The sequence below is a fragment of the Mastomys coucha genome, unplaced genomic scaffold (genome assembly GCF_008632895.1).
Source record: "Mastomys coucha isolate ucsf_1 unplaced genomic scaffold, UCSF_Mcou_1 pScaffold22, whole genome shotgun sequence".
In the NCBI taxonomy this organism is placed as follows: Eukaryota; Metazoa; Chordata; class Mammalia; order Rodentia; family Muridae; genus Mastomys; species Mastomys coucha.
Window position 1 is genome coordinate 258981581 of NW_022196905.1, and position 27080 is coordinate 259008660.

General features: G+C 55.6%; 1 protein-coding gene across 8 annotated transcripts in view; it reads left to right on the forward strand.

Annotated features, from left to right (window-relative positions):
- The window catches only part of Gse1 (Gse1 coiled-coil protein), a 360758-nt gene that overhangs the window by 316511 nt on the left and 17167 nt on the right, over positions 1-27080 (forward strand). For 4 of the 8 annotated variants that reach the window (XM_031341582.1, XM_031341583.1, XM_031341585.1 and 1 more), the window contains 2 exons: positions 16358-16576; positions 25393-25592. In XM_031341582.1, the coding sequence (XP_031197442.1) occupies positions 16358-16576; positions 25393-25592 (419 nt within the window). Of the gene's footprint in view, positions 1-401; positions 702-16357; positions 16577-25392; positions 25593-27080 lie in introns of those variants that run through there. The other 4 variants (XM_031341584.1, XM_031341588.1, XM_031341586.1 and 1 more) reach the window with 3 other exon arrangements.

Consider the following 27080-nt stretch of genomic DNA (forward strand, 5'->3'; position numbering starts at 1 on the left):
TTTGTAAAACTTTGGGTCAGAGACTCGTGGCCCGAGCTCTTAACATTAAGTCCTTTAAAGTTGCGGTAATAGATCAGGCATCTTGGAGAGTGAAGGAGGCCAACGGCCTATATTGTGTGGTCCCCTCCACTCAGCACAAGGAAAGGCCTCCTGAGTGCCGGGTTTATTCCTCCCCTCTCTTAGTGGGTGGCCAGGTGCCAGGCACTGTTCCAGGCGCTTGGGGAGGCAGCTATGAGGCTCGGATATGGCAGGCGTGTGTTATAAGCCACTCCTCCCTACTCTTGGAGATGAGTGGCCTGCGAGGCCTCTGAGAGATCCCCCCCCCTCGACTGTCCAGCCGGGGTCGCCAGGAGCGCCGGGGCGACACCTACCCCGCGGGTTGTGACCGCGCTGGGTGCTCCGGGCGGTCCGTCGGTGCGCGCGCGTGCGCTTGCGGCTGAAACCCGACACCTCCCGCCGGCTGAGGTCAGGGCGCCGGGAGCGAGCCGGGGCCGGGGAGTGGGCGGCGTTGCGCTTGGGTGTGTCCTCGGCGGCGACAGCAGCAGGTGTTTCTTGGCCCAGGCCCCGGAAGCTCCACCTCCCCGAGCGGCCGAGCCGCCGCCGCACAGCCCCGGGTGAGATAAGCAGTTCAGACAAACCCGGGCGACGGTGGCTCCGGCATGTGTCAGGCGCGGCGGAGCAGCGGGGCCCTGGCATGAAAGGTGAGCGCGCGGGTTGGGGGGTTGTTGGCGGGGGTTCCCTCGCTCTTCCCCTCCCCAAGTTTGTGGGCTCGGGAGGGACGCCAACGGCCGGTGCCAGGTCCCGCGGGTGTGAGGGACAAGAAGCGCGGGGCGCGCGGCCGACCTGAAGCCACACTCGCGGCTGCGCGCGCGCGCTGGGCGCAGCGGGCTCTGCGGCCGCGGAAGTGCGCGGGGGCGGCTCCGGGGCTGGTGTTTGTAGCAAAACTTTGGATGGGGCGGGGGCGCCCAGGCAGGTGGTTGGGTCGGGGCGGGGGTGGGGATCTTGTCTGGGATGGCAGTCCAAGGGGCCTCCGCGCCCCCCGCCCGGCCCTTCCCGCTCCGCCTGGATGCGCCTCCCCGCCCCCCGCGGTCGCGCTGACGGCGAGTGGCCCGCCCGAGTGGAGCCGATTCAATTATATTGCAGCACCAGAGACACCTCGTCGCCCGCCGCCTCTCCGGCAGGCTAATTAAATTCCCTTCTTGGAGGCGGAGCGGGAGCTGGGCTGCCCTCCCCGCTGCCCGCCTCTCCGAGCGCCGAGAGGTGGCGGGGGCCGCTTAGGACTGCGAGGAACGGGCTTGGGGCCGCAGGTCTGGGCATCGGAGCCGAGAGCGAGCAAGGGGCGCCCCCGCGCACCTGCCACCCTTGGTGGGGGTGCCAACTCGAGTTGGGTCGGTTTGGTGCTTGCAAACCAGCCTTTGTCTCCATGCGTTTAAAGCACACTAAACCCTTACTAGACCCCTGCGGTGTCTTATCTGTCGCGGTTGGGGCCCACACAGGTTGGGGTTTGAAAACAAAAAGCGGGACCACCAAATGGAAGGGGGAAAAAAAAACAAAATACAAGATCCTTTTGTAAAGGGGGCCGGAACAAAAGGCGCAGCCTCGCTCTAGGAGGGAGCATCGGGCCTAAGCCGATTTCCAGCACTGGGGGACAAAGAGGCAGGAGGTCTTGGCTGGGCGCTTGGCAGTGAGTGTCTCAGTCTCTTGCCGGAGACTGGTTTACCCCCTCCCCTCTTCCCTAGGAAGACAGGCCCCCCCCCCTGGCGAGTAGCCTTCCCTGGGCGTCCGTGTTACTTAAGCTTGGCTACTTAAGTGTTGCTCAGCCTGTGTTTACAGCCGCCCCCACCCGCAGGCGGGGAACCTGAGGCGCAGGCTGTGTCTGACTCAGCCACTCAGTCGCCCCGCCACAGGTGAGGGGGGCCGGGGCACAGGCTCCGACTGGCAGCGTGTGTCATCTGCTGTGCTGGGTGTCACGCCCCACCGGGTGGACCGGAACAGGGTTGCTGGCAGGCTTACTCGATGGGGCTCTGCTGTGCAGAAGCAGCTTGCTCAACACTTCTCACAGCCACCGGGTCACGCCTGACCACCTCCTAGGGGGGTGTCTTGATGGCTTGGTACAAGGTTGGCTTTTGTCGCCGGGTTTGGCAGCTGGAGCGGAGGAGGCTTGGGGGAGGGGGGCGCTGGTGAGCAGCCAGCCAGAGACCCGGGGTCAGCCACGCCTTCGGAAAGGAGGTGGGAGGCCTGTCCTGGCTTTGGGCTCTGTTCTGCCTGCCTTAGGGCAGGTTCTGAACCAGGAAGGCAGAGAGGCCAGATCAGGCCCTGACCTGTTGGGGGCAGCTGTTAGGATCCTGACCAGTTAGGTTTGAAAGGGGGTGTATATAGTTACTTTACATTTTAAAATTACTAGGAACCAGGCCTTATCAGACCCCATTAAGCTAACCTTGGGGCTGGCCTGGGGGCGATTCTGATGCCTCTAGGTAGGTTTTAATGGTAGGTTTTAATGGGGTTGGGGTGGTGGGAAGGTTCCAAAAAAGCCTGACCCTTTGGAAGCCTCCATTGCTCTTGGCAAAGCTGTCCCTCTGGCAAGCGGCGGCCTCTGGCTGTGAGTAACTTCCCTGTCTCTGGAGGAAGTTGGAAGCTGCAGATCTCAAAGGGCTGTGCGGTTTGCAGAAAGGCAGCCACCTCAGGGCTCTGCAGCTCTAGCCAGAGGAAGGGGAGAAGAGGTCTGCGCCACTTTGTGGTGGACCTGGGGCCTGCACCTCCTCCAGGCCCTCGCCCAAGCCTGCTGAGTCCCCAGCTGGTCTTGACCCTTCAGGCAGGTGTGGTCCATCTCCCCCCCACCCCCTTTGAGGGAGGTCTAGCCTTAGCTCCCTGCTGGTCTCCTCCCCTTCCTAGAGACGCAATGAGTAATAGCCAGCTGCCACTTTTCCCCCTTGCCCCCAGGAACCCGCAGGGGCTTGTGGAGTGAGCCAGCAAGGCCGGTTTTTCCTGGCTCCATCTGCAGCCTTGGAATGCCCAGCCTGGGTTACTCCAGAGCCTGGTGGGGTTGGATAGGAGCCTTCTGGTGGGGGAGCACATTAATTACCCATGTTGTGGCAATAGCCACAAACCCTCTACGAGGCCCAGCCCACCTCTTTCCCTCTCTCTCCCTCTCCTGGGATCTTGGGGCGAGAGAGCATGTTTAACCTGCAGAGAACGACGTTTGAGGTGACATTTCAGCCTGGTGGCTGTGCGGCAGTCCTGCCGACTCACTTTAATTTCTGCCCCCATGGAGTCTCAGATCTCCGAGGCATGGCCAAGTGCAGCCCACCAGTACTGCCGGCTTCCCACGCTGGCCTTTCCCCCTTCCCCCCGCGCCCCCCCCCCGCCCCCAGGCACACAGGCCACAGCCTGGGAGGTGACGTTTCTGAGTGTTCCTGTCAATGAGAATTTATCGAGCGCCTCCTGAACCCGGCCGGCCTCTCGCCCGCTGCTGGGAGGTGTACAGACAGATGAAACGGGAGAGCATCCAACAGCAGCTCTTGTCGGCTGCCAACGTGCGCTCGGGGAGGCCTTTTAATCTGGCTTCTGCAGCTATCTCCCCAACCAGCTCCTCACGCTCCTTCATGCCCTCCACCCCAGCCAATAAAGCTACTTGAGCAACCCTGTCTGGCAAGTCCCTGTCCTTGTGCAGGTTGTTTCCCCTGGATCTGGCAGGCTCCAGGTGACACCCACCCCTCCCTCCTCCTGCCTGCCTCCCTGTGCCTGCCTTTTAGAGGATAGGGGAGTGACAGCTAGCCTCAGGGAGACTAGTCCTGAAGGAATGGTTGGAGGTAGCAGAACAGACTCTGTTCTCAGTCACCATGGAAAGTGGTAAAGAAAGGGTTTGGCTGTTGGGGAAGGAGCCATCATTAACTGGAGAATAGGGTGTGTGGGAAAAGGGGGTGGTATTCTGGTTTGGGAGAGTCATTACTGACTACAATTTAGGAAAAAAGCATTCATATCCAGGTCATGCCTCCATTCAGATGAATCCCCGTCTCTGGGACAGGACCTAGCATCTGTATTTTGTTACTTACTGGTTTTTGTTTTTGTTTTTTAAAGATTTATTTTGCCTGATGTGGTAACATAGGCCTCTTAATTCCAGCAGTCAGGAGGCAGAGGCAGGTGGATCTCTTGAGTTCCAGGACAGCTGGGGCTACACAGAGAAACCCTGTTTCGGGGGGGGGGGTATTTTTATGCGTATGTGTGAATGCCTTCAGGTTTGTCTGTGTACCGAGTGTGTATAGTGCCCGCAGAGGTCAGAAGAGGTCACCAGATCCCCTGAAACTGGAAATCTAGATGGTTGGGAGCCACCTTGTGGTGTCTGCCAATCCAGTCATTCATTCTCTGAGAGTTGCTGAGCTATCTCCAGCCCGTTTTTAAGGGTGTTTGTTTTTGAGACATTCTTGCTGTGTTGTTCTAGTCAAGCCTGAAAAACTTTATAGACCGGGCCGGTCTCAAACTCACGGTCTGTATCCATCCACCTCTTGCCACCGAGCGCTGGGATTAAAGGTGCGCAATTATAAAGGCATCCATCACACCTGGAGTAACAGACTAAGTTTTGTGAGGCTTTCAGCGTGTAGCCCAGGCTGATCTCAATCTCTGTTGGTTTGTGACAAAGTCTTCTATCCAACAGCTAGCCTCAGAGTATCTGAGGACGACCTTGATCTTCTGGTTCTCCTGCCTAGAATCAATCCCAAGTGCTGGGATTACAGAGTGAGCTGCCGCTGCCACCACCTTTATGCAGCCGCAGTAATTGTACCAGCTACTCTTGAACTCTGCTTTGCTTTGTTCTTTTTGTTTTGTTTTGTTTTGTTTTCCTCAAGACAGGGTTTCTCTATGTAGCTATGATTGTCTGGAACTCTCTCTGTAGACCAGGCTGGCCCCGAACTCACAGACATCTGCCTGCCTACCAAGTGTTGGGATTTAAGGTGTGCATCAGCACAGCCCATCTGGTCTTAAACTCTTGATCAGTCCCATGCTTGGCTTTGGGCCTCTGCACTGTTTTACACCTTTGGTCCTTGTACTGGAACATCCTCTCCCTAGAGATGCTGACCCGGTTTTTGCTGACCTAAGTATGCCCAGAACCCTTCGCTGTTGTTCTTGTAGCTCATTCCTTAAGTTACGCTTAATGGGAGCGTTGGAGGTGCTGGGCAGAGAAAGAGATTGAGCTAGCTAACAGATGGATCCCTGGTTGTGAGATGGAGGACCTGCTTCAGGGGAGGCCCAGATAATGATGCATGTGCCCCAGACAGTAGGTTGAGGCCAGCAGTGGGAGAGAGGCTAACACATCCTGGGGTTAGGGGGGATGTGAACTGGCTGCTCTGCGTCTCTCAGCCTGTGTGTATGTAGCCTGGGTTGTGGGCCTCAGTGGTGGCCTCTGGTCTAGGGCAGGTGGCATAGCTGTTAAGTGCATGTTACTGGGTGTTTAAGGGGTCCCTGGTACCCACAAGCTCCATAAAAGGCGATGGTGTCCCTGTAATTTCAACACAGATAACAGGTCCTCGCGGTAAACAGCAAGGGGACCCTTTTCTAGTTATGAATTAGCCCCTGTACCTTTCTGCTGGGTGGACTTATCCAGCTGTTCTGAATGGTCACCTGTCTGGGATGGCCAAAACCAGCTCAGATGCCTGTGTGCACATTCCCTCCCCCAACCCCCTGCTCCCCTGGGAACCGTGGGCTACACTTGGGAGCCTGGGTTTGGGAGGCACACTCCAGCACACACTGCCCCCCTCATCTCTGCCCCTCTGCACTCACACGGTGGGCCTGCCGCTGCAGGCAGCAATAAAAGGGATCGATCTGTACGCTTTTGGTCAGAGCCATATTGATGTTGGACAGGTTAAGCCGTCCCAAAGGAAAATTCATGTGTTGAGCTGAGGACAAACAGGCTCAGGAGGGGTGGGGGGAGGGGAGGCTGGGGCTGCAGGTGCAGCTTTCGGACTCCTTTCAACTAACCCTAGGCTTGTCCCTTTCCTGGGGCGGGGAGGGTTGGGGGCCAGGCCCTTGGCAGTATCCTGCCACACATATTTGGGGCAGCTGTCTTCCTAGGATCTCCCAGGGCAAGCGAGCACCCTGGATCCAGGCAATTTCTGGCCAGATGGGGATAACCTGGGTCTTTGCATATAGATGGGCTCTGGCCTCTCCCACCAGGCTTCCTACTTGTGGTCAGACATTGGACCCATGGGGCAGTATGCCAAGCTTGGAGAAAAGCCAGACACCAAGTTCTTTTCTGTCCTGACTTCGGATCTCTCCCCAAGGGACAGGTTGCTGATGTGGAACGAATGGCCTTTATAAACAGAGTAGATCTTTCCCAGTCACTGCTGGTGTGCGCTCGTCTTTTGTTTTTGTCAGATAATTTTTCTTTTTCACTTGGTGCACAGTGTTTTTCTCGTTTGTGTAAGGGCAGGAGGGCCCCTGATAGTAGCAGGTGCATCTCCAGGTGCAGAAACCTCTGGTCAAACAGTTAGGCTAACCCCCTCGCCCCTATCTTCTGCCACCTGTTTGGTGGCAAAGTCTGGCTCCCTCACACGCCATGGGGAGAAAATGGTCCAAGCGTCCGCCTTCGGGGACCCATGGCTGCTCTCCTGAATGCCCCTGGTGACCCCTGACCTCCGCTGGGTTGGGGAGGTGTATGCCATCATTGTTTCCTGTCCAGGTGACCCTTCCCCAGCTTCTCTTTTTTTCCTGAGTGTATGTCTGGTAAGCAGAGCTATGTATATGAGTTGGTAGCCATGCCTTAGTCCTGGGGACTCAGACAGACCTTGTCATTTAGGCATAGGGTGTGGCCCTTAACTAAAGAACAGCTAAGGTTTCACTAGCTGCTTGTAAGCCTCTGAGTTCAAGGTGCTGTGCAGAAGTCGCTGACTTCTGATGTCTCAACTTACTCTTTGAACTTTATGACAGAAAGCAATGCACGCTGGGTAGAAATCACACCTCAGTTTTTGTTTTTTGGGTGTGTGTGTGTGTGTGTGTGTGTATGTGTGTGTGTGTAAGGTGAGTGTGGAAACTCCAACTTTGTGTGTTGGAGGTGGCTGCCACGGAACTCTATCACTGGCCCTTTTGGGTTTTAAGTTTCCTTTAAAGATTTGTTTATTTTCATTTTATACATACGAGTGTTTTGCCACCATATGTGTGTGTGTGTGTGTGTGTGTGTGTGTGCGCGCGCCATGAGTCTATGGAGGCCGGAAGAAAGTGTTGGATTCCCTAGACTAGAGTAAAATAGTTGTAAGCCACCAGCTAGGTGCCAGGAACCAGTCTAGGTCCCCTGAAAGAACAATAACTTTTAACCACTGAGCCATCTCCCCAGTCCCACCTTCTTTTTTATTTTATTTTATTTTTTGTTTTGTTTTGAAAGAGCCCTCAAACTTTTTTTTGTTCTGTAGCCCCGGCTGGACAACTATAGCCAACTGACTGACTGTAAAGCAATGATGACCTTGAACTTTGACCTTGTGTAGGATTGCAGTATGTATCAAATTATTCATTATGAATTGAAGACTTTCCCTAGGGTGCTCCTCTTTGGGGTTACCCTCTGTCCTGGTGCCAGGCAGCAGCTGCTGTCCACAGTTACCTGCTAGTTGCAAGGGAAGTTTGCCAGCCCTGACTGTCCTAGAACTTGACTAGGCTAGCCTTGAATCCACACAAGAGATCCACCTGCCTCTGTCTCTGCTGCTGAGGTTAAAGGTGTCTGTTACCATGCTCAGCGGTTTACAACCAAAGCTGAGGTGAAATAGGCTAGAGAATTGTGGGAAATAAAATGGGGCATTCTGAGAAGTTGACTGGAAGTTTGATGGTGTTCATTACCTTATGCATCGAGCCTTCCACCAGCATGACTGTTCTCAAGTGGGACTCCTTTGTTGGTCAGGCTGGAGAAGGGAATGTGGAGGTAAAGCCTTTAAGTCTTTAAGACAAGTTAAGCAACCCTGAGTTGAAACCCCTGACCACTCCAAAATCATAGCCGGTTGCAAACACCCAACGTCGCTTCACAGTAGAAAACTATACCGCGAAACTGTTTCATACCTCAAATTATTAAAATTACCGTGCAGGGCTGGGGATGTGGCTGAGCAATTGCTACTGGTCTGGTGTATGGGAGGCCCTGGGATCACTTTAGTTGTGAGACTGGAGAAACCGTGCTTAGAGTGCTTACTGCTCTCAGAGGGGGCAAAAGTTAAGTTCCCAAAACCCATGATGGGGCCTCTCCTCACCTCAGTGGGTTAGGGATCCAATGCTCTTCCTATTCCGGCTGCTTCGGGCACCTGGGCATGAACACATATATAAATAAGAAGTAAATAAACTCACTTTAGGCGGTGTCTCTTCAGCTTTGGGTCTTGAATGTAGACATGAGTTTCTTCCCCAAAGTAGCTTACTGTGAACATGCAGCTATTCCAACTTTGAAAAGCCACTCCCAAGCTGCTGGTCCCATGCATTTCGAGTCAGGACTGTGCAGCCGGCAGTGCCACATAAAGGCACAGGTGCCACCTGCTCCTCTGCTGGCTCTCCCCTGCCCCTGGGTGGAGATGTGGATGAGGGGAATGTGGTCCTGTGCTTAGCCAGCCTTGGCTGTGAGGGTTGTCTGCCCACGTGGGAATCTCTGGTAGGCATGTTCCCAGGGCCATCCTTAGGCCTGCCACAGGGTAGGCTCAAGTCTGGGTTCCACTCCAACTTGTTTAGCCAGAGGTTCCCAGTTAGAATTCTGCAGGATGTGGGTATGCTTAAATTGCCAGGATGGCAACACACACATGAACCCTGGAGACAGTGACATACTTGCTCTGGTTTGTAGCTGTGTGCGATGGTAGACTAGTCTGATTCTGAGCCACCGTGCTGGAGCTTTCTCTCATTCCCTGAGTGACTTTGTCCCCACACATGGCACTGGGGCGGGGCATTGCTTAGGAGTGGCTGCTCAGTCACTTTGATGCACAGTCAGTTTACATCCAAACCCCAAGGACCCCACTGCCACTTTAAACATCTGGGAGAGTGAAGCTTTGTGTCTAGGCAAGCAGACGGCTCCTACCATACATCCTAATCCCCAAAGGGGTCTCTTACATTTTGCATTGCATTCCTTCATTTGTGTGTACATCACTGTGTGCGTGTGAAAGTCAAGGGGTCAACCTGTGGTTAGTCGGGCCTCCTTCCTCCTTCAAACCTGAACTGTTGGGCTTGGTGGTCAGGACCTTTTAAACTGCCGGCCCTGGGAACAAGCCACTTAACTGCTTATAATTTGGGGCAAATCCTGAATCTGATTTGAGTAACGGGCGAATTTGTTACTGCGAGGGACCCTCCTGGATGGGCCCCTTCCCTACTTCTCTTGAGTCAGCAAACCAGCAATGTGGAGCCTGAGCCTCCCAGTGGGACCCAGTGTTTCAGCTCCTGTGGACTCCGACTGCCCGGGCTGCTTGTGTGGCCAGAGCTGGGGAGTGTGGCTGCCTGCAGCCTAGAGACAAGCACTGGGACCCCCGACTTGGGGATTGGTGTTTTTTGTGATTCAGCCGCTTGAACGAAATTGAATCTTCGTCTCGACCCAAATTCCATACGACGGTGTTCCCTCTGGTTCTCACTTAACTTAAAGTGACTTTAGGTCAGAGACACACTCAGCCCGCTGTGTCCTGTGCAGCCAGAGGAAGCAGAGTGTGGTCGTCCCTTCTCCCCACCCACACTTGCACTGGGAACTGGAGAGTAACCACCCAGAAGTGCCCAGCCTGTGTTAGAGCTGTCGCTGGCTGGGACCAAGGGGCTTCTGTGCAAACCATGGCTTCCATTAGGGTATGCACCCACCTCCTGGCTGGAGGGAAACAGGCTGGCCTTGCTCTCCCCAGCCCTCTTTCAGGAATCCACCTGTGACCGCCTCTTATAGCACCTGCAGATAATGCTGGTAGGTGGCTGGTGTGTGCCCTGGTCTCCAGCTCTTGGGAGAGGTTTTGTTGTAACACTTCTGTCTCCACTTCCCAAGTAGCCCCCTGGGTCCACTCAACCCCCAGCCAAAACAGGAAGTGGGAGTAGAGGGCCTGTCTTGGTGGAGCCTGGGGAACTGGGCGTCATATGGCTGCTGCCGCCTCCCGGCCAGGTGTCGACCACTCAGGGCCCAGCCTCGACCTGCTGGCCCCTGGCCTGCATCCCATGGAGACTCGGAGGCACGTAACCTCAGTCCTGGACAGCTTGAGTGTTTGTTTTTGGTGACTCGGGGAGGAGGCCAGCAGTGTGTGCTAAAAGGGCTCTTTGTGACCGATGAAGCCTGAAGGTGCCATGGGCCACTTGGGGCTCATTGAGGTGTACAGACACCGCTGCTGGGTGATGCTGCCTGCCTCTCTAGCAGCACACTGTCTGTCCTCCTTGTTCCTCTGTAACAGGAATGGCGCGTGGTGGGCTCCCCAGGACAGCTACCTGACCTGTGCTGTTGGGGCCAAGTGCTGTTGAAGGGTCTCTGACCCTTCCTTGGGGTATTCCCGTCCCCTCCCTGCCTGATGGGTGCTGACTCAGCATACCTTACAGGACAGAGGTGACAAGACTCTGAGCCTTAGATGAAGTGTGGCTCTCTCCAGCCTCTGTTGCCCTCTGGGTAAAATACCTGGACCAGACTGGGTAATGGCAGAGTCTCTATGTCTAGGAGGCAGGTTGAGCCAGACAGAGCAGTCACGCTGAGGAGAGAGGACACAGTGAGGTCCCTAGTCCCTGTCCCCAACGTTAGGAAGCAGCCAACAAGGGGTCCAAAGGAAGGAAATGACCAGCCCTGTCTGCTGAGCCATGACAGTGGCCGTCTGTCTGAACTGCCTGTCGCTGCACCTGCCCGTCGCTGCGCCTGGTGTGTGGGGTCGACCGATGTGAGGGATACCCGTGGGTAGCGTTATAGAAGCCACGTGCACACACCTGGCTCCAAGCCAGTACCACCTCCTGCTGTCAATTACCACCGGGGATGGCGCTGGGCTCCGAAGTGTTACCCTCAGCAGCGACCACTGACTTTTCCCCTACCTCAGGGCCCCTTTTCTCGGGTGGGTTTTGCTGAGCTGGTGTGGGGTGGCTGTGCAGCCTCCCTTCATCTGCCCACGCCAGGCTTCTCACGAAGCACAGCCGCCACTTGGAATAATCGCGTCAAATGTCGCTGCCATCTGTTGCCAGACTTCATTCCGGCTGCCGCCTGGGAACCTCTGAGACTCCTGCTCCTCCGTTGCTTTGTATCCCTCTCTCGTCAGGTGATTCCTAGGAGGCCAGTGTCAGCTGGCCGCATACTGACTTGTGCAGTGCCAAAGCTGCTGCAGCCACAGAGCCTGGAGGCTCTTTCCACCCTCCTACTCTCCCTCCCTCCTCCCTCCCTCCCCAGCCATGCCGGGTCCTGCACCCAGGGCCTCGCCATGCTAAGGGAGCGCTCTGCTGTTGAGCTCATCCTCAGCCTTCTTTTCACTAGTTTTTAAGATGAGTTTTCACTAAGTTTAGGTTGGCATTAAACCTGTGGTCCCCCTGCCTTAGCACCCTGAGTTCGAATGCCATCCCTCACTGTTATCCCTTTCTTTGCACCTTTTCAATCCACCATGTGTGGGTCTCCTGTCATGTGATACTCCCAAGTTCTTCTGAACACTGAGACAGCAGGGACTTTGACAGCCTGGGGGTGGAGTGGACAGGGAAAGGCTGGGGGGGGTACCAAAATGTCCCCATTCTCTGCCCTACCGTGACTGTAGGGAACCCCAGAGATTGCTTCTGCATCCATGGCACTCCATGCGTGCTGTGAGTGGCCCCTCCTGTCCTTGTCAACAGTGCTGAGGTGGGAAACCTCTCCTGTCTCCCTCCCTCATTCTGCCTGGCTGCCTTGTTCCCCCCACCCACAGATCAGAGCTCCTGTCATTTCCAGGCCACCCCAACTCGCCTGCTGCTTTCTCCACTTTCACGCTTGCTTTTGTGGTCTTGGGTCAGGAGTCACCATCTGCTCTGCTCTCCCGCTGTGCTCTGCTCTGATGCCTCTGTGCGTGTGTGTGTGTGTGTGTGTGGGGGGGGGGGGGGGGGGGGGTTCCTGGGGGAACCGACCTTGGGAGCAGAGGCGGGGCAGTATTTAGCGACCTGCGGGGTACACTCACCATTGAACATCAGCAGACCTCCCTGCCCCCCCGCCCTGGAGAAGCTGCCTCACATGGGTGCACTCAGAACAAGCCAGCGGCAGCACACATAATCATGAATTTATTATGAAGCCGTCCAGCCTCTGGGGATCACGTGGCACCCCACACTACTGCAGCCGCCAGGTCTTCTTTGCAGCAGGGTGACCCCAGCCTTGTTAGAGCTGCAGAAGCATCACCCTCTGGGCTGTGGGGATCACAGGGAAGGGGGGTGGGGTGTGGAGCCTAGGCCGAGCCAGCCTCTGTTCACAAACATTTCAGTGTGTGGTAATGAAAAACGACGAAGGGGCAGATAGAGCATCCAGGTCCACACTTCCTGAGAGCTTTGCTCTGCTGGGCACAGCTTCCCTGGGTGTAATTACCCCAGGGTGAGGGGCTGCTGGCGGAGGAGGGGGCGGATTGGTGCTTGAACCGGGCCTTCAGAAAATTCATCTCAGCTATTAGCTGGTAATTACAGAGCAGAAGGAGCAAGCCTGAGGTCTGGTGCCGGGAGGAGCTGGGATGAAAGGGACGGTAATTACTTACGGCCTCAACAGGAGGGAGGTTGGACTGATTAATAACTCCTGACGTACTGCAAGAGGGAAGTGACATTGGAGACCCACCCCCCACCCCCCACCCCGTGAAGCCTGTTAAGGTCAACTGTACAGGACCAGAGTGAGGTGAGTTGAACAGTATCACCTGCCTGGTGCTCTTGGGGGTGGGGGTGGGGTTCTCCTTCCTTGGCACTGATGCTCCTGAGCATGTTAGAAACCTGAGGGAGAAATCGGGCAGGGTGCACCAAGGCAGCCTGGCTGTCCCCAGCTATTTTGTGGAGATAGTGGCTTCTGGTAGAAACCCAAGCTTTTCGGAGCTGGGTTCTGGATGGCTGGGTCTAGAGAGAGGAAAGCTGAGGCTGGGCTGAGAGTGAATGGATGAGGCAGCAGGAAAGAGCCTGTGTAAAGCGCCCAGGAGGCCACTTAGATTTAGGCTCACCTTCCCACTGAGCTGCTCGTCTGGAGAGCACGGACTGCAGGCAGCCCTGGGCCTCATCCATCACGGCCGTTGCACTACAGAGCTTATTCCCAGCTGTTAAGATAATGAATTCACATGAGCCAGTCCTGTAGATGAGGATTCAGTCGATGACGGTTTGGAGCAAAGAAGTTAATAAATACCCCCTAATGAGGGCAGAGAGAGCAGGCATCTCATGCCCACCTCTCTCCTCACTGCTGCCCCTGCCTGCAGCAGCACCTGAGCCTCTGTGGACACTGGTACCTGCCTATTGAGGTGACTTCTCGGGGGTGCCAGGCACAGAATAGACACCATCCCTAAGGGCCCTAGGCCAGTGAGTGAAGGGGACTCTTAAGCTCCCTGCAGATTTTGGCAGTGTATCCCCTTTGGTACCGGAGACCAGTTCCCCACCCCTCCCCCACCAGCCCTATGTGCGCATGTGAGGAATGGTGCTAATTTTAGACTCCCCCTAATGAAGCCGCTCATTTGGAATTCTATTTTAAGTGAGCTGACATCAGAGCAGCTTCCCAGGCTGGGAACACACTGATACTTCCAGGACCTAGACTTGGGGGACCCTCCCCAAGGGTGGGAGGGAAGGGCAGCCATGCCCTGGGCATGAGACTGCTGGAGGCCCCAGGAGTGGGTCCCCTGCTCTCTGATGGGTAGGATCCTGTCTGGGTCACCCAGAGGAGCATAATGGGAACCTTGGTAGCACGTGGTACAGGGAGGCTCTGCCCACCACAAATCTTGTTATCTGCTATCCTGCCAAGCCTAATGGCCCCAGCATGTCTTCTCAGACCCATCAGCATCTTGAAGGCCCCCTCAGTGGCATGGTGCCCTCCTCAGATTTGGGGGATGGGCCTGCAGCTGTACAGTAAGCTGCATCTCCCAGCATCTCCATCTGCCTTGCTGCTCACCTGGTACGGGTGGTTGGGTGAGAGATACTGAAACTTGGATCCTCCTGCTGGGTCTGAGGCAGCTTGTTTCACACAGGACATAGCTCTTCCCCATAGTGGTCCCAGCCCAGCTCCGACCCACCCTTGTGCTGAGTCTACCCACGCCTATCTGTGGAATGAGTCCAAGGACACCGTCGCTGAAGGGAATGAGGGGTGGAGGTGTGTGGTGGCTCCTAAGGTGGCTTTGTGTTGTCAGCGGAGACTGAGGGCAGAGTGGTATTTCTTGGCTTCTGACAGACTGGGGTGAATAGCTTATTTCAGATCGTGTGCAATATATTAAATTACCCCAAAGCTGGTGGAGGGAGTAGATTAGCATCTCCTAGTGCCTGGAGTCTCTGTGGGTCCAGGACGGAAAAGGCTTAGCTGGGCTGGTCCAGCTCAGAATGTTGCTGCCTATCTGCTCCAGGGACTGGAAGGCAAGGCGGGTGGGTATGCTGCCACTATCCTCCCCCCAAGCTGAAAACAGTGTATTTGCTGGAAGTGAGTTGTCAGAGCCATTCACACACAGACCTCTCTCTGCGTCTTGCAGGGATGAGTGACAAGACTTGGGGACATGTTTTAAATCACTGGAGTCATGTAGTTCTGAGTGATGAGGCACAACAGGGCTCGGGCTGAGTGTCGGGATGTGAGGGGAGTGAGAACATTGCCATTCAGCTGTGGTAGCAAGCCAGCCTCAGTACACATGGCCTCAGTCTCACCATCTGCACTCCTTGAAATCCAAGGATGACTTGAGATGCTGGCCACAAAGAGGGGGTGGTAGACAGTGGCTCAGTGGCTTGGCTACTTCCTAAGCTCCCTGCAAGACTGTCTACGTCACTGGTTCTGAACCTTCCTAATCCTGCAGTCCTTTAATACAGTTCCTCAAGCGTGGTGACCTCCAATCGTAAAAATTATTATTTTTGTTTTTCTTTTTTTGAGACAGGGTTTCTCTGTATAGCCCTGGCCGTCCTGGAACTCACTTTGTAGACCAGGCTGGCCTTGAACTCAGAAATCCGCCTGCCTCTGCCTTACAAGTGCTGGGATTAAAGGCGTGCACCACCACTGCCCAGCTCAGAAAAATTATTTCATTACTACTGCATAGCTGTAATTTTGCAACTGTTAGGAATTGTAATATAAATACCTGCTGTCCAATGGTCTTAGGCAACCCCTGTGAAAAAGTCATTCCGCCTCCCAAAGAATTCCCAAAGTGAGAACCACACTAGTTTAGAGAGACACCCTGATTGGATCTTAGGAGCTGTCCCCAGGATGTCATGGCTACCTAATCCCCTCTTCAGAGAGGGCCTGGTATGGACACAGGTCAGCCTCTAGACTCAGCAGCCTGCTGTCCTGGGGATATGCACCACAGGACCTGGCCACCACTAGAAGCCAGCCTGCTTGCTCTGGGAATCTTTCGCTCCCCGGGTAGCAGCCCTTGCTGATGTACACAACCCCATTGACCTCCTTCTTGTGAAGACTCTGGCCTGGTGAACTTACTTTGGGGGCACCCATGTGGAGGAAGCGGGAGCGAGCAGAAGATGGGGATGTGAGAAATTGTTCTGCGGTGCGGTCTCTGAAGCTGGGCCTCTCCCACAGATGACAGGAAGCAGAGAAGTGGGAGGTGGCCCCCCAAACCCTTTCCTGAGCATCATCTTCCCCCCAAACCCTTTCCTGAGCATCATCTTCCCTCTGAGGGAAAGACCAGTGTGTCCCGGCTACAAGGTGGTTTCAAAGGCAGATTTCATTCTCTAGTGTCTTCAGGCCCTGGGACCTAGGGAAGGACTTCACCAGGGCCTGCAGTGAGCTGTATCCTTGGCCACCATCCCCTCCCACCTGGGGGAGATTGGAGTTGAGGAGAATGAGGAAGAGACTGGACCCTGCCTGAGAGAGATTTAGGCACTCGGTATGCGTTGATCCCACAGACAGACCTCAGTTTCCTTCTCTGCACTATGGGGCAGTTGTTGAGCCAGCCTCCTGGTGCTGTTGGAGATGATGTCAGTGGTTCTGTGCCTGTGCCCGTCAGCTGCTGCTTGTGTTGCCTTATTAGTTGTTCCAGTGCCTGCCTCGTCTCTCTTGGGTCTGATGGGCACCTGCATATGGCACGTTGGGGTACCCCGTAGGCCTGGCTCTGGGGAGCCAGTCCAGCGTTCAGCTTCACCGGGGTGCCTTCAGACCCGTGAGGCCAGCTGGACCGTGAGGATGGGTCTGCTGTCTGCAACGCTGGCTGTGCTCTGCTTTCGCGGCCCCTGGCTCTTGCTGCATGCCACTGCAGCACCCTGGCGCTGGCGCTCTGCTCTGTGGGTGACACTGGTTCTTCTTTTCCTGTTTCAGGCATGAGCCATGAGCCCAAGTCCCCTTCCATAGGGATGCTTTCCACGGCGACCAGGACCACCGCCACCGTCAACCCCCTCACCCCCTCGCCACTCAATGGCGCCCTGGTGCCCACCGGTAGCCCGGCCACCAGCAGTGCGCTGTCGGCCCAGGCCGCTCCATCCTCCAGCTTTGCTGCCGCTCTGCGCAAGCTCGCCAAACAGGCAGAGGAGCCCAGAGGTAAGAGGCACCAGGCCACTAGCTCGTGGGATGCCCCCTGCCCACCATGCATCTCTCTAGAGGGCTGGCATGACCACGGGAGACAGTTGTCTGCAACCTGTGGTGCACTTGGCACCTCCCCTCCCCTACCACATCCAGGCAGAGCTGGCCCGGGTGCAGCCGTCATCTGACCATAATACCTCTGACCCCTGACATCTGACCTCAACCCTGCACCCTGCTTCACTGTGCCTTCCTCTCTGCCTACCTCTGCCCTCCTCAGCTTTAATGGCTACTGTAGAAGCTCGTTGCAACTGACAAGTGGACGTGCCATTGGGGACGCCTGTGGGACCAGAGATTTGTCTTCTGAAGCCTCCCGAGCCGGGGACATTGTATTGCTTTGGGCAAAGGCTGGCTCTTTCTGAATTTGGTCTTGTTGACACAAAGTTCTCTTAGGTCGTCCTCTTTGGCTCTGGCTTTGGACACTTCTTGTGTCCTGTGATGACCGTGCAGGTCAGTAACTACCAATGAATGGCACGGATGGGTCGGTTTATGCCTGAACACGTGAGCTCTTCAGATTCTGGCAACTCCTGGGCTCACTGCTCAGAGAGGCAGGTGGCCAAAGTATGGAAACCAGGAGCCATCTGCTTTGTCTCAAAGGCCCTGGGCCCTGGGGTTCTGCAGGAGCTGTCTATGGCTTTGCTTATAAAGCGGCGGGCTTGCGGAGGAATGGAAGTCCGCTCTGGATGAGTAAGCCAGGGTTTCCTGATTTCCCAGATTTCTCTGCCCTCGTGGCTGGCAGAGGTGAGGGTGTGACTGGAATGGGCCCTGAGGGTGCCAGAGAAGGAGAGAAGGTAGTCCATATCCATCCATCCAGTGGAGGAGAGCTGCTACCAAAGGACCACACCTGAGCCGGCCCACCTTAGGTGGGTGCTGGCCGGGTTCTGGTGACCCTGAGGAAGAAGCTGATCTGTCACCCACTTCTGTAGTCCTTGGGCTCTCCCAATGTCCAGCAGAATCCTGGGGCCAACTGGTCAGGCCAAGTACCAGAGGCTGCGGGCCTCAGTGAATGGAAACATGGTCAATAGTGAACAACAGGTGCATTGTCCACCGCGCCTGTCGCTTCTTGGCTGTGACCTGGGCATCTGATGCCCAGGAACTTTGTGCCACACCGGGACAAGGAGGCGGGGGCTGGCAGTGCTGCTGGCTGAGGCCTCTCTCCACCGGCTTGTTTCCTGGGTCATCCCCACGTGCAGATGGAGACCTCAGGCTTGGGGTACTTAGTGTGGTAGCTTGGGGACCTGACACTGGTATCCAGCTGGGCCTGAACCCTCGTCTGCTACCTTACTGGAAACGGGGTGTCTTGGCAGCGTAGCGAAGTTGAAGCCTACGCGACTAGCCTTCGTGTTCTCACCTGTGTCGCCGGGACTGGTAGTGATTCTTCATCACCAGAGTTTGGACCCGGTGTTGCTGGGACGCCGTGTCTTACCGATACTAAAGCTACTGCTCACAGGGGTCCTGTTGTGAGACCAGGGTCGCAGTCGTGGATCCTCCTGTTCCCTGCAACCTCCAGCTGTTGAGAACTTTTGAGAGGACTTAGACAGTTGGAACTAGGAATTTCAAGCAAATGGCCCCGCAAGAAAGACGCTTCTTGTTCAGTAAGCACCAGCATGGCGCAGGGGGCTTGGGTTGAGGAGGTCTAGATTTGCCTCCTGGGCTGTGGGTTACCAGTTTATTGGAACTCTTGCCAAGCAGGTACTCCCAGAATACTTCATTCCACAAGCCATATCTTAAATTGGGGGGAGGGGTGTTTGTTTTTTTAAGAGGGCTTCTTTTTGTAGCCCTGGCTGTCCTGGATCTCACGTCATAGATCAGGCCAGCCTCACAGTCAGAGATCCGCCTGCCTCTGCCCCTCCAGAGTCCTGGGATAAAAGGCGTGCGCCACCACCACCTGGGTTAAATATTTTCTTGAGATCAGGTGTCTTGCAGCCCAGGTTAGCCTAGAACTGTGTATAGCTGAGGGTGACCTTGAACTTCTTCTGGTCATTGGATGATGGGCATTCAGCACCACATACCCAGCTCACAATGTGCCGGGGAGCAAACCCCAGGGCCTCGTGTGTTCGTGCAAGTGGATAACTCCTAAGCTGGATAACCCGTCCCACTCAGCATTTAAGACACGTGCAGCTTTTAGTACACCTCCTCTCTGGCATTCCAGAAAATGTTTTTTGTCCCCTGCCAGGGTTGGACCTTTTCTGGCCTCAGTCCCTCCCAATGGTCCTCAACCTTGCTGTTCCATCCTCTGACCCACTGTGCAGGCCATGCATCTTTCCCATGGGGGTCACATGGGGAGGCAGGCGGGATGGGCACCCTTGTTGCTGTGGCTCTTCACTCCCTGCCTGTCCAGCCTCTCTGTCTGTGTCACTGGGAGAAGAAGCTAGGCCTTAAGCTTGAGGACACTCACCTTAGGCAGTTCCAGGCTCGTATTCTGAGGCCCCTACAGGACAGGCATCTGAGCTGCCGCACCTGAGAGCCAATGATGAGTCTCGGCCCACTGCAGCAGCGGAAGAGGCTCTGGAGTGAAGGTGGTGTGGCCTCTAGAACTGCCGCTATCACCCCACAGGGGCCTCGCTCTCTGTCCCTGAGACTCTGCTCTGTGCCCACCCTTCCTGAACACAGCTGTTATTTTTGGCTCTCTGACAGAGCTTGCCTAGGTTTCTGTGGCCTGTCTCTCTCTTCATGGTGTCTCAGGGGTGCGGTTTAAAAATTCAATCCAGGCAATGCAATCAGCACGCCGTCTCATTTGCTCTGCCCCCGGGGGGGGGGGGAGAGAAGCTGGCCCCTCCCAAGACATCTGTGGGCCCCATGGGGGGATATCCCAGGCTGTGGCCTCCGTCACACCCAGATGGGCCCCGTGGGCGTCATAGCCTACGTCTTTGAGTTAAGACAAGTTCAAGGTGTTGCCAGAAGATGCTGGGGTTCACCCGGCCAGGTCCGGTTCACATCCTGGCACTTTTAATTACTTGCTGTGCCCTGGCAGGTTGACTTAATTCTGAGCCTCTGCTTCAGCCCAGGGCCAGCAGACCACTTTTGGCAGTCTGTTGATCTAGTGAGAGCATACAGAATGGACACAGATCACGTAATTAAGTGCAGCCCCCCATGGCTGCCTTCCCAAGTGCTATTTCTGGGGCTCCCCAATTGTCCCCACTGCCATTTCCCAATACTGTTGCCCCTGCTTGTTTCTTTTCTCTGTGTAGCCCTGGCTGTCCTGGAGCTCACTCTGTAGACCAGGCTGGCCTCCAACTCAGAAATCCGCCTGGCTCTGCATCCCAAGTGCTGGGATTAAAGGCGTGCACCACCACCACCCGGCCTGTTGTCCCTGCTTATGCCCCACCCCACTCCCTAAACTTGGGAACACCCAGGGAGATCTGGTCAGCCATTGTGGGTCCCCACTGCTGTGGTCCCAGCCTAGCCAAGCCTAGGCAGCTGCCGATCCACTGTGGCCTTCCTGTGGTGCTATGTGTGGGCTTCCCAGGAGGATGGAGGGCAGAGGGAGCACCCTGACTTTGACACTGGTTTCTGGAAGTAGCATTGGGCTGTGGATTCCAGGCCAGCCCCAGGCTGGACCCCTGGGTCTATCCTGCCTAGGCTTCTTAAGCCACTCCCATTACTGTGGACACTGAATAGTGTCCCCAGGGTGCTCTGCTGTCCTGAAGCTGCCTCCATCCATGTGTCCTCCAGCTTCTCAGCTGAATAGGATGGGACCCATCCTTTCCTCAGAGTGGCACTACCCCTCCCCCAGAGCCCTTAAGCACGATTTCATCTTTCCCTGTGTGTAAGCCCAGCTTGGTGGGTGTTGGGCACCAGTCCCGTCTATCATGTTACCTTGTAGGGGCTTCCGTCTCTTACATTGACCCAGCTGCCCCCCAGAGTGTTCAATGGATTGGTTAAGTTACTTTGGGTGAGGGGTATTGGGATCCTCTGGGAACTTACACTTGGGGCCAGGTCTCAAGCCACCAGCCTGGCCCCATAGACGGTTCTCAGAGCAGAGGCTCGATGGCCTCTATGAGAGCAAGCTATAGAGCCCCCACCTGTGAGAGATGAAACTGGGTGCTGCCAGGCGGGGCCCAAGCTGTGTGGCAATCTGCTCCTTTCCCATGGGGCCCTGGTGCCGTCTGCCGAGGGGGGTGGGGCTGCGACGGGAGCCCACATGTCCCTGGCTGATCATCGGGAGGCCCACACAGCACCAGAGCTGTGTGTACCCTCAGTTCCAGTACACCTGGGGCCTTGCGGTGCCCCCACCCCCAACCCCTGTTTCCCAGAAAACACATGGGAGAAGAGCCACCTTATACCTGGCTGTTCGATACTTTGTCACCTGTAGGGACAAGGGTAGCTTACAGTGGTTAAGCTTCTGATTAGACATCCCCAGTGCTATGAGCTTTCCGGAAGTCTTTGCCGCCTGCTGGCCCTGTAACCAAGGGGCATCAGGTTACCACGGGTGGTGGATGAAACCCATGCCCAACCCCTGAGAGTCAGAGGCTGGGGACCATCCCTCTGTTTTGAGTTGGAGCAGCCCCCACCTGCCTGCACGTCTGCTACAGGGTGGGCTGGGTGCAGGCCGAGGCACACCCTGTGTGCATCTCCTTGGAAATCTGCCTCTTTCAAAGAAAACTACCAAACAAATGGCCTGCCTGGCAGGCCTGCCTGCCTGCCTGTCAGTCTTCGGCTGGCAAGGTGGAGGCGTCTCCGAGGGTGTCTGGGGCCCCATCTGCCTGTGGTTCAGGTATGAGCATGGGGCTAGCTATTGTGGAGGAGAGAGACCAGGAAGGGGAGGGAGAACCACCCCAAGAGTCCAGAGCCACAGCTGGCCGGGAGGTGTACGGACATCAGGATGACAATCCATCCTTCTTGGGCCCTCTGCCACCTCTCCTTCCTTACTGTTTCTATCTCCCTCCTCCACCCCCACCCCCAACCCCACACAGTGTCCTAACATGGCAGCACTGGGACAGAGCCCAGATCCCCAAGGGATCCTCGCTGGCTCCTGCCAGCCTCAGTTCTTAGGACTGGTGCTGTGGTCAGTCATATTCTTTGCCCGTCAGGTAGCCCTGGAAAATTAGTTCCTCTCAAATCACAGCCCCTCCCTGATTGTTGACTAGGGTTTAATGGCACCACCACCAGTCCCCTTCCCTCACAGCCAGACACTGAGGCCACCTAGCCTTGGGGTCTGCGACATGCATGAAAACCTGCTGGCATAGCAGGAGGGGAGGCCTGTTCGGCCACATATGGCCACCCTGTGGTTTGTTTGACTGTCTCCTCAAAGCTGCATGTATCATGGCCGATGCCTCTTCTGGAGCTTGCTGCTGCACCCCTGGCTGTTGGTGCTGCACTCTGGGGCTCCAGATCGCTTCGCTGCCAGTACTCATGTTGCCCAGGCAGCAGTTAGGATGTAGTATTGGTTGGGTTTACTTCTTGTTCCTTGACACCCACCCCCATAACTAACCGGTGGGAGTTGCTTGAGTCTGCAGGTAAAGGAAGGACAGCCCCTGAGATAAGGGACCACTTGATAAGGGACATCAGATAGAGTGCCTGCTGTGCAGATGTCCAGACCTGAGTTCCGATCTCTAGAAACCTGTGTAGGAGGCAGAGATGGACGGACCCGTGGGTAAGCTGGCCACACCAGTTGAACTCTGGGTTCAGTGAGACACTCAGTAAATACAGGGAGAGCAATTAAGGAAAAGACCTGAAATCATTTCGCACGAATGCATTCATGCGTGCGCGCACGCACGGATATACACATATTCAGGAAAAGAGGCCATGCAGGTGACACTCAGCAGCCATCTGTATGGTTCTGTTCATATCTATAACAGCTGGCTAAGGCCTCCCAGGCTTTTGCCTTTGGGGGTCTCGGCTCTTAATAACATGTGCCGCTCATAGGGCCTTGGCCTCATCTGTGGGGTCAGTCAGTGAAGGTGACACAGGCACCCTCCACCTCTTCATCTGCAGCCCGGCCCGGCTCTCTGACCCACTCCCGCCACTCTGGCTGAATAGCTTCAGTTAATTACAGCGATGGCAGACCTGCCTGCTCGGGCAGCACAGCGAGAGAGCACAGGGCCGGGAGCCAGGCGCCAGCCTCGCTAATTGGCAGCGCCTTGTGAGGTATTGATCCCAAGGCTCTTGCTGGTGAGCGCTGGCCTCTGCCTTCCACCTCCAACGGGATTAGGCTGCTAATTGTCCATGGCCAGCCTCATCCTCTCTGAGGCAGCCCCACACCAGAGCCTGCCTGCCTACCCCACACTAGTACCTTGCTGGGCCAGGCTATGCTAGCAAGGGAAGGAGCAGAGTGGAGCCAGCTGAGCTGGCTGCCTTGGAGGGTGCTCCTTATAAAGAAGGGGGTGGGGGTGTACAGAGGAGCTAGGAGGACCCTGTTTACTGACCCGAGGCATCATCTGATCCTCCCCGAGGAGGGTCATTTCCTCTACCTATCTCAGCAGGGCCCAGAGCACTTCAATGGTGGTCCAGCATCTGCAGGCACCCCGATAGCGTGGGAGACAGCCTCTGCTTTAGCTGGTGGCCTTCTCTGTGTAGAGGTGTTAACTGTTTTTGTTCCAGTGTGCAGATAGCATGTTACTTGCCCTTGTGTAAGTGTCTGTGCAGTGTGAGGGAGTGATTGTTCACAATAGCTGTCAGGTAGGGCCGGGCAACTGTCCGTTGGCTGAAGAATTGGTAACTAGTCCCCCTCTGTAAAGGTTGGCAACCTTGAGGTACGGATGGAGCTCTGGTATGGGAAACACCATTCAGCAGAGGGGGCCAGGAAATGCCCAGGGCCTGTAGAGCTCCACACTTAGGCTGCTCTGTCCTAGGGGCGGAGCAGGCATGGCTGAAGGTTATAAAAGTGTTCTCAACTTGATGGTGGGAACTGGGTCTGCTGAGGTGGCTCTGCCTTTCATCCCAGGGTTCAAAAGGCTAGGGCAGGAGGATTGCCATGAGTCCAGACCACACAGGGCTCCAGAGTGAGATCCTATCTCAAAAGAAGAGGCAGAATTGCTAGGGAGATGATTCAGTCGGTAAGATGCTTGAGGACCTGAGTTTGAGCCCTAGAACATACCTGTTTGAAAGGCAGGCATGCTATTTCCACTCCCAATCTTATGCCAGGGAAGCAAGGACGCATAAAACCCTAGAGCTCCCTGGCCATTCTGTCTAGCCTGACCTGAGCTCCAGGCCGGCGAGAAAGCCTGTCTTAGAAACCATAAGCAGTGTCCCAGGACTGCACCCAAGGTTGTTGTTTGGCCACTGCAGGCACATTTGCTCACATGTGCACCTGCATACACAGATTTCTGCATACATAGAAATCGATAGCATATTAGACGTGTGCATCATACCGTGGCTCTCCTGGGAAGGACCGCCACACACCCGAGCAGATTACTGTTTTAGACGATAGAAGGATTCCTGAAAATAATTTGAAAGTGATTGAATTTTTAGCCTGGCATGGAGACAATGTGATTGTCAGTTCTGGGCCAGCTTGGACTGTATAGTAAGACCCTGTCTGAAAAGTTGGGCTCCTGACTTTCTGCCCCCTAGGAACTGTGTTCCACCCTCGGAGGTACTGTCTCTGAGCAAGGTGGTTGCATCCCACAGTGTGTGCTCAGCTTGGCTGCTTCTGTTCCTTGTGTTCGTCTCATGAATGTGGCTAAGGGCCTTGTGGGGGCATTCTAGTATAGAATAGACAGGGCTGGGACTTGGTGTGGCCCAAGGCTGCCGGCATGCTTCACATGAGCCTGCATGGACTTTCTCTGGGGTGTATGGTTGACAAGAGCCCTGGCTTTTGGACACATATAGGGGCGGGCATTGCAAGCATAGGGTGTGGCTTTCTGACTTAGGCAAACTTCACAGAGGGTACCCTCCTTCTGAATCCAGGGCAGTATAGGATGCCAAGCCCTCCCCGGCTCATGAATGGTAGCTCGGTCATGCCAAGGTTCTCGGTCAGTCCCCAGGCCTGGCTGCACCAACCTGTAGCTTGCCTACATCAGATCCCAGAAGCTGGCCTCCTGAGCCAGTGTGTCTCTAAGCCTAGCTGTTGCTCTGCTTCTGACTGGCAGGAGCTGGGTGGGGCTGCCTCTGCCTGCTTGGGACTACAGAGTTCTCAGGGTGTAGGCAGCAGGTCTGTTACCCATTTGAGAACCGAGAGTTCCTTCTCTAAGCTCCGGCCTTCAGGCCTCATTGCCGAGGTCAGGCCCCGGTAGGTAGTCATGTGAACAAGAGGTGTGCTTGGCTGGAACTACTTAGGGGCTGCACTGTACAATTACACAAGTTACACATGGGCCTCAGCAGTCAAGAGGCCAGTTGCCATGTTTCCGCAGGTGGCAGGATTGTCCAGGGAAAGAGGGGGCTGTGTTAGTGACTGAAATCATCCCTAATTACCAAGTCCTGTTGGAACCAACACCCCAAGAACTAAGCTGTACCCCCACCTACCTGCCTTTGCACTTTTGCTGCTGGGAGTGGTTGCAAGGGGGAGCACGGTGCTTCTTTCTGGGATGACGGGGCTGTTCCGGTATAGTATTCACTCCATATGGTGGGTACACTGAGAGATATGTTGACACGGTTTTAAAAGAGTGAATGGCATCTCAGATTTTTAAATGTAAAAATAGCTGTCCACCTCCACGCCTGAGAGGCAGTATAACAAGGAAGGCCAGCCAAACTGGCCACAGAATGGTTGTGGGTCCTTCCCTGCCTGGCTGCTCTTGGGCCTCACTCCCTGTGAGCATTCTGGAATGGCAGAAGTGTGGGCGTGTTGGGTGGCGGTGGCACTGGCACAGCCCCTGAGCTTCTGTGTTCTCTTTCTGCAGGGTCTTCACTGAGCAGCGAGTCATCTCCAGTGTCCTCTCCAGCCACCAACCATAGCTCTCCAGCTAGCACGCCCAAGCGAGTGCCTATGGGCCCCATCATCGTCCCCCCTGGGGGTCACAGTGTCCCCAGCACTCCCCCGGTGGTCACCATTGCCCCCACCAAAACCGTCAATGGAGTCTGGAGAAGCGAGAGCCGCCAGGTAAGTGCTGCCACCCAGAGGTGTGGGCGTCGTGGGTATAATTAAGGTGTGTGTCCCTGCAAGCAGTTTTCTGTCCAAAGCTCTGTTGAGAACTTGAGGTTGGAGGCAAGGTTGGCCTCTCACCCTGGTCCTCAGACTCTTCTTCGAGATGAGCTTGATACACACCCAGTACTGGAAGATGCTAGGATTAAGGTAGTCCTTACATCAGGCTTGTGACAGAGTACCACCTACACCGTTGCTTGGAGGCCAGAAGCCTCACTAAACCTGGGGAGGGATTGATTGCAGAGGCCCTCCATCCAAGGACTGCCCCTCTCCTTTTAGACGGTATCTTCTGGTGGCCTGATCACTTCTTTAGGGGTCTACAGAGACAGATTGACCCAGAGGCACCAGGTGGAGACAGACAGCACCATAAAGTGCCTGAGGTGCTATCTGAGCTAGACAAAAGCTGTCACTGCTCTGGAGGAGTAGAGGCAGGACTGTAGGCTAACTCTGATAGTCCCTGATGCCAGCACGAGGGGTCTCCCATCTGTAGCCTCCAACTGGCCATAACCTGACCGGAATGGAGGAGTCTGCCCCAGAGCTTCCTCTGTACTGCTGGGCCTCCCACTGGCCTGGCGCCCGGAGGGGGCCTTGCAAATTAAGAACTGCTGTCAGCTGTGGCTTTCCCCGGATTCTCCAGCCCCATTCCCAGAGGGTTTGTACTGCTAGGAAGTACTAATTAAACCACAAAGATAGAGGGGGAAGGGAAGGAGAGCTCCTCTCCTCTGCCTGGCCGGGGCAGGGTAGGCAGGTTGTGAGCTTCATTCTGCCCTGCCAGTCTGATTAGTGTCCCTGGTCCCCAGTAAAGTGTGTGTAGCATCCATCAGGCTCCTGACTGAAGCTTGGGGCCGGCCTTGGCACATTTCCCCTGTGGCTGAAGTCACACTTACCTTAGGAAGCCTGTCTGTGCCATCAGCTCAGAACAGCCTAGAACCACCCTGTCCTGGTTCGAGAGAAGTCAGAAAAGTTGTCACCACCACCTCCTGTCTGTGGACTCCTCCCAGAGCTCAGCTTTGACCTCAGACAATGAATGAGTCAGCTGATATAAACCCCCCCTTATAGCTTCCCTCCCTTGGACAACCAGCTCGCCTGGTGACTGGCTGGCTCTGGCTTTGCTCCTTCTAGAGAAGCTTGTAGGAGGTCACTTCCCGTTCCTGCCTTGGGCCTGGAGCTTCCGCTGACTAGAGCCCCTGGCCCAGGTCCAAGACACCGCATGCATGTCCCCTTGGAGAACTGGGAGGTTCCAGGCGCCTCTTCCTCGTGACTCCTCTGCCCGGAGCCTGTCACTATCCTCAGAGGATCCTTACCGCCTCAGAAAACGTTTAGTAACCCAGAGAAGGGCCACGATGGCTCCGCTCCAGCAGTTCACGCTGCTGGCCACCAGGGAGGCCTACAGCACGGTGGATGAGCTCAGAAGAGAGTTTAATCCTTTCCAGGAGGGCAGGGGAT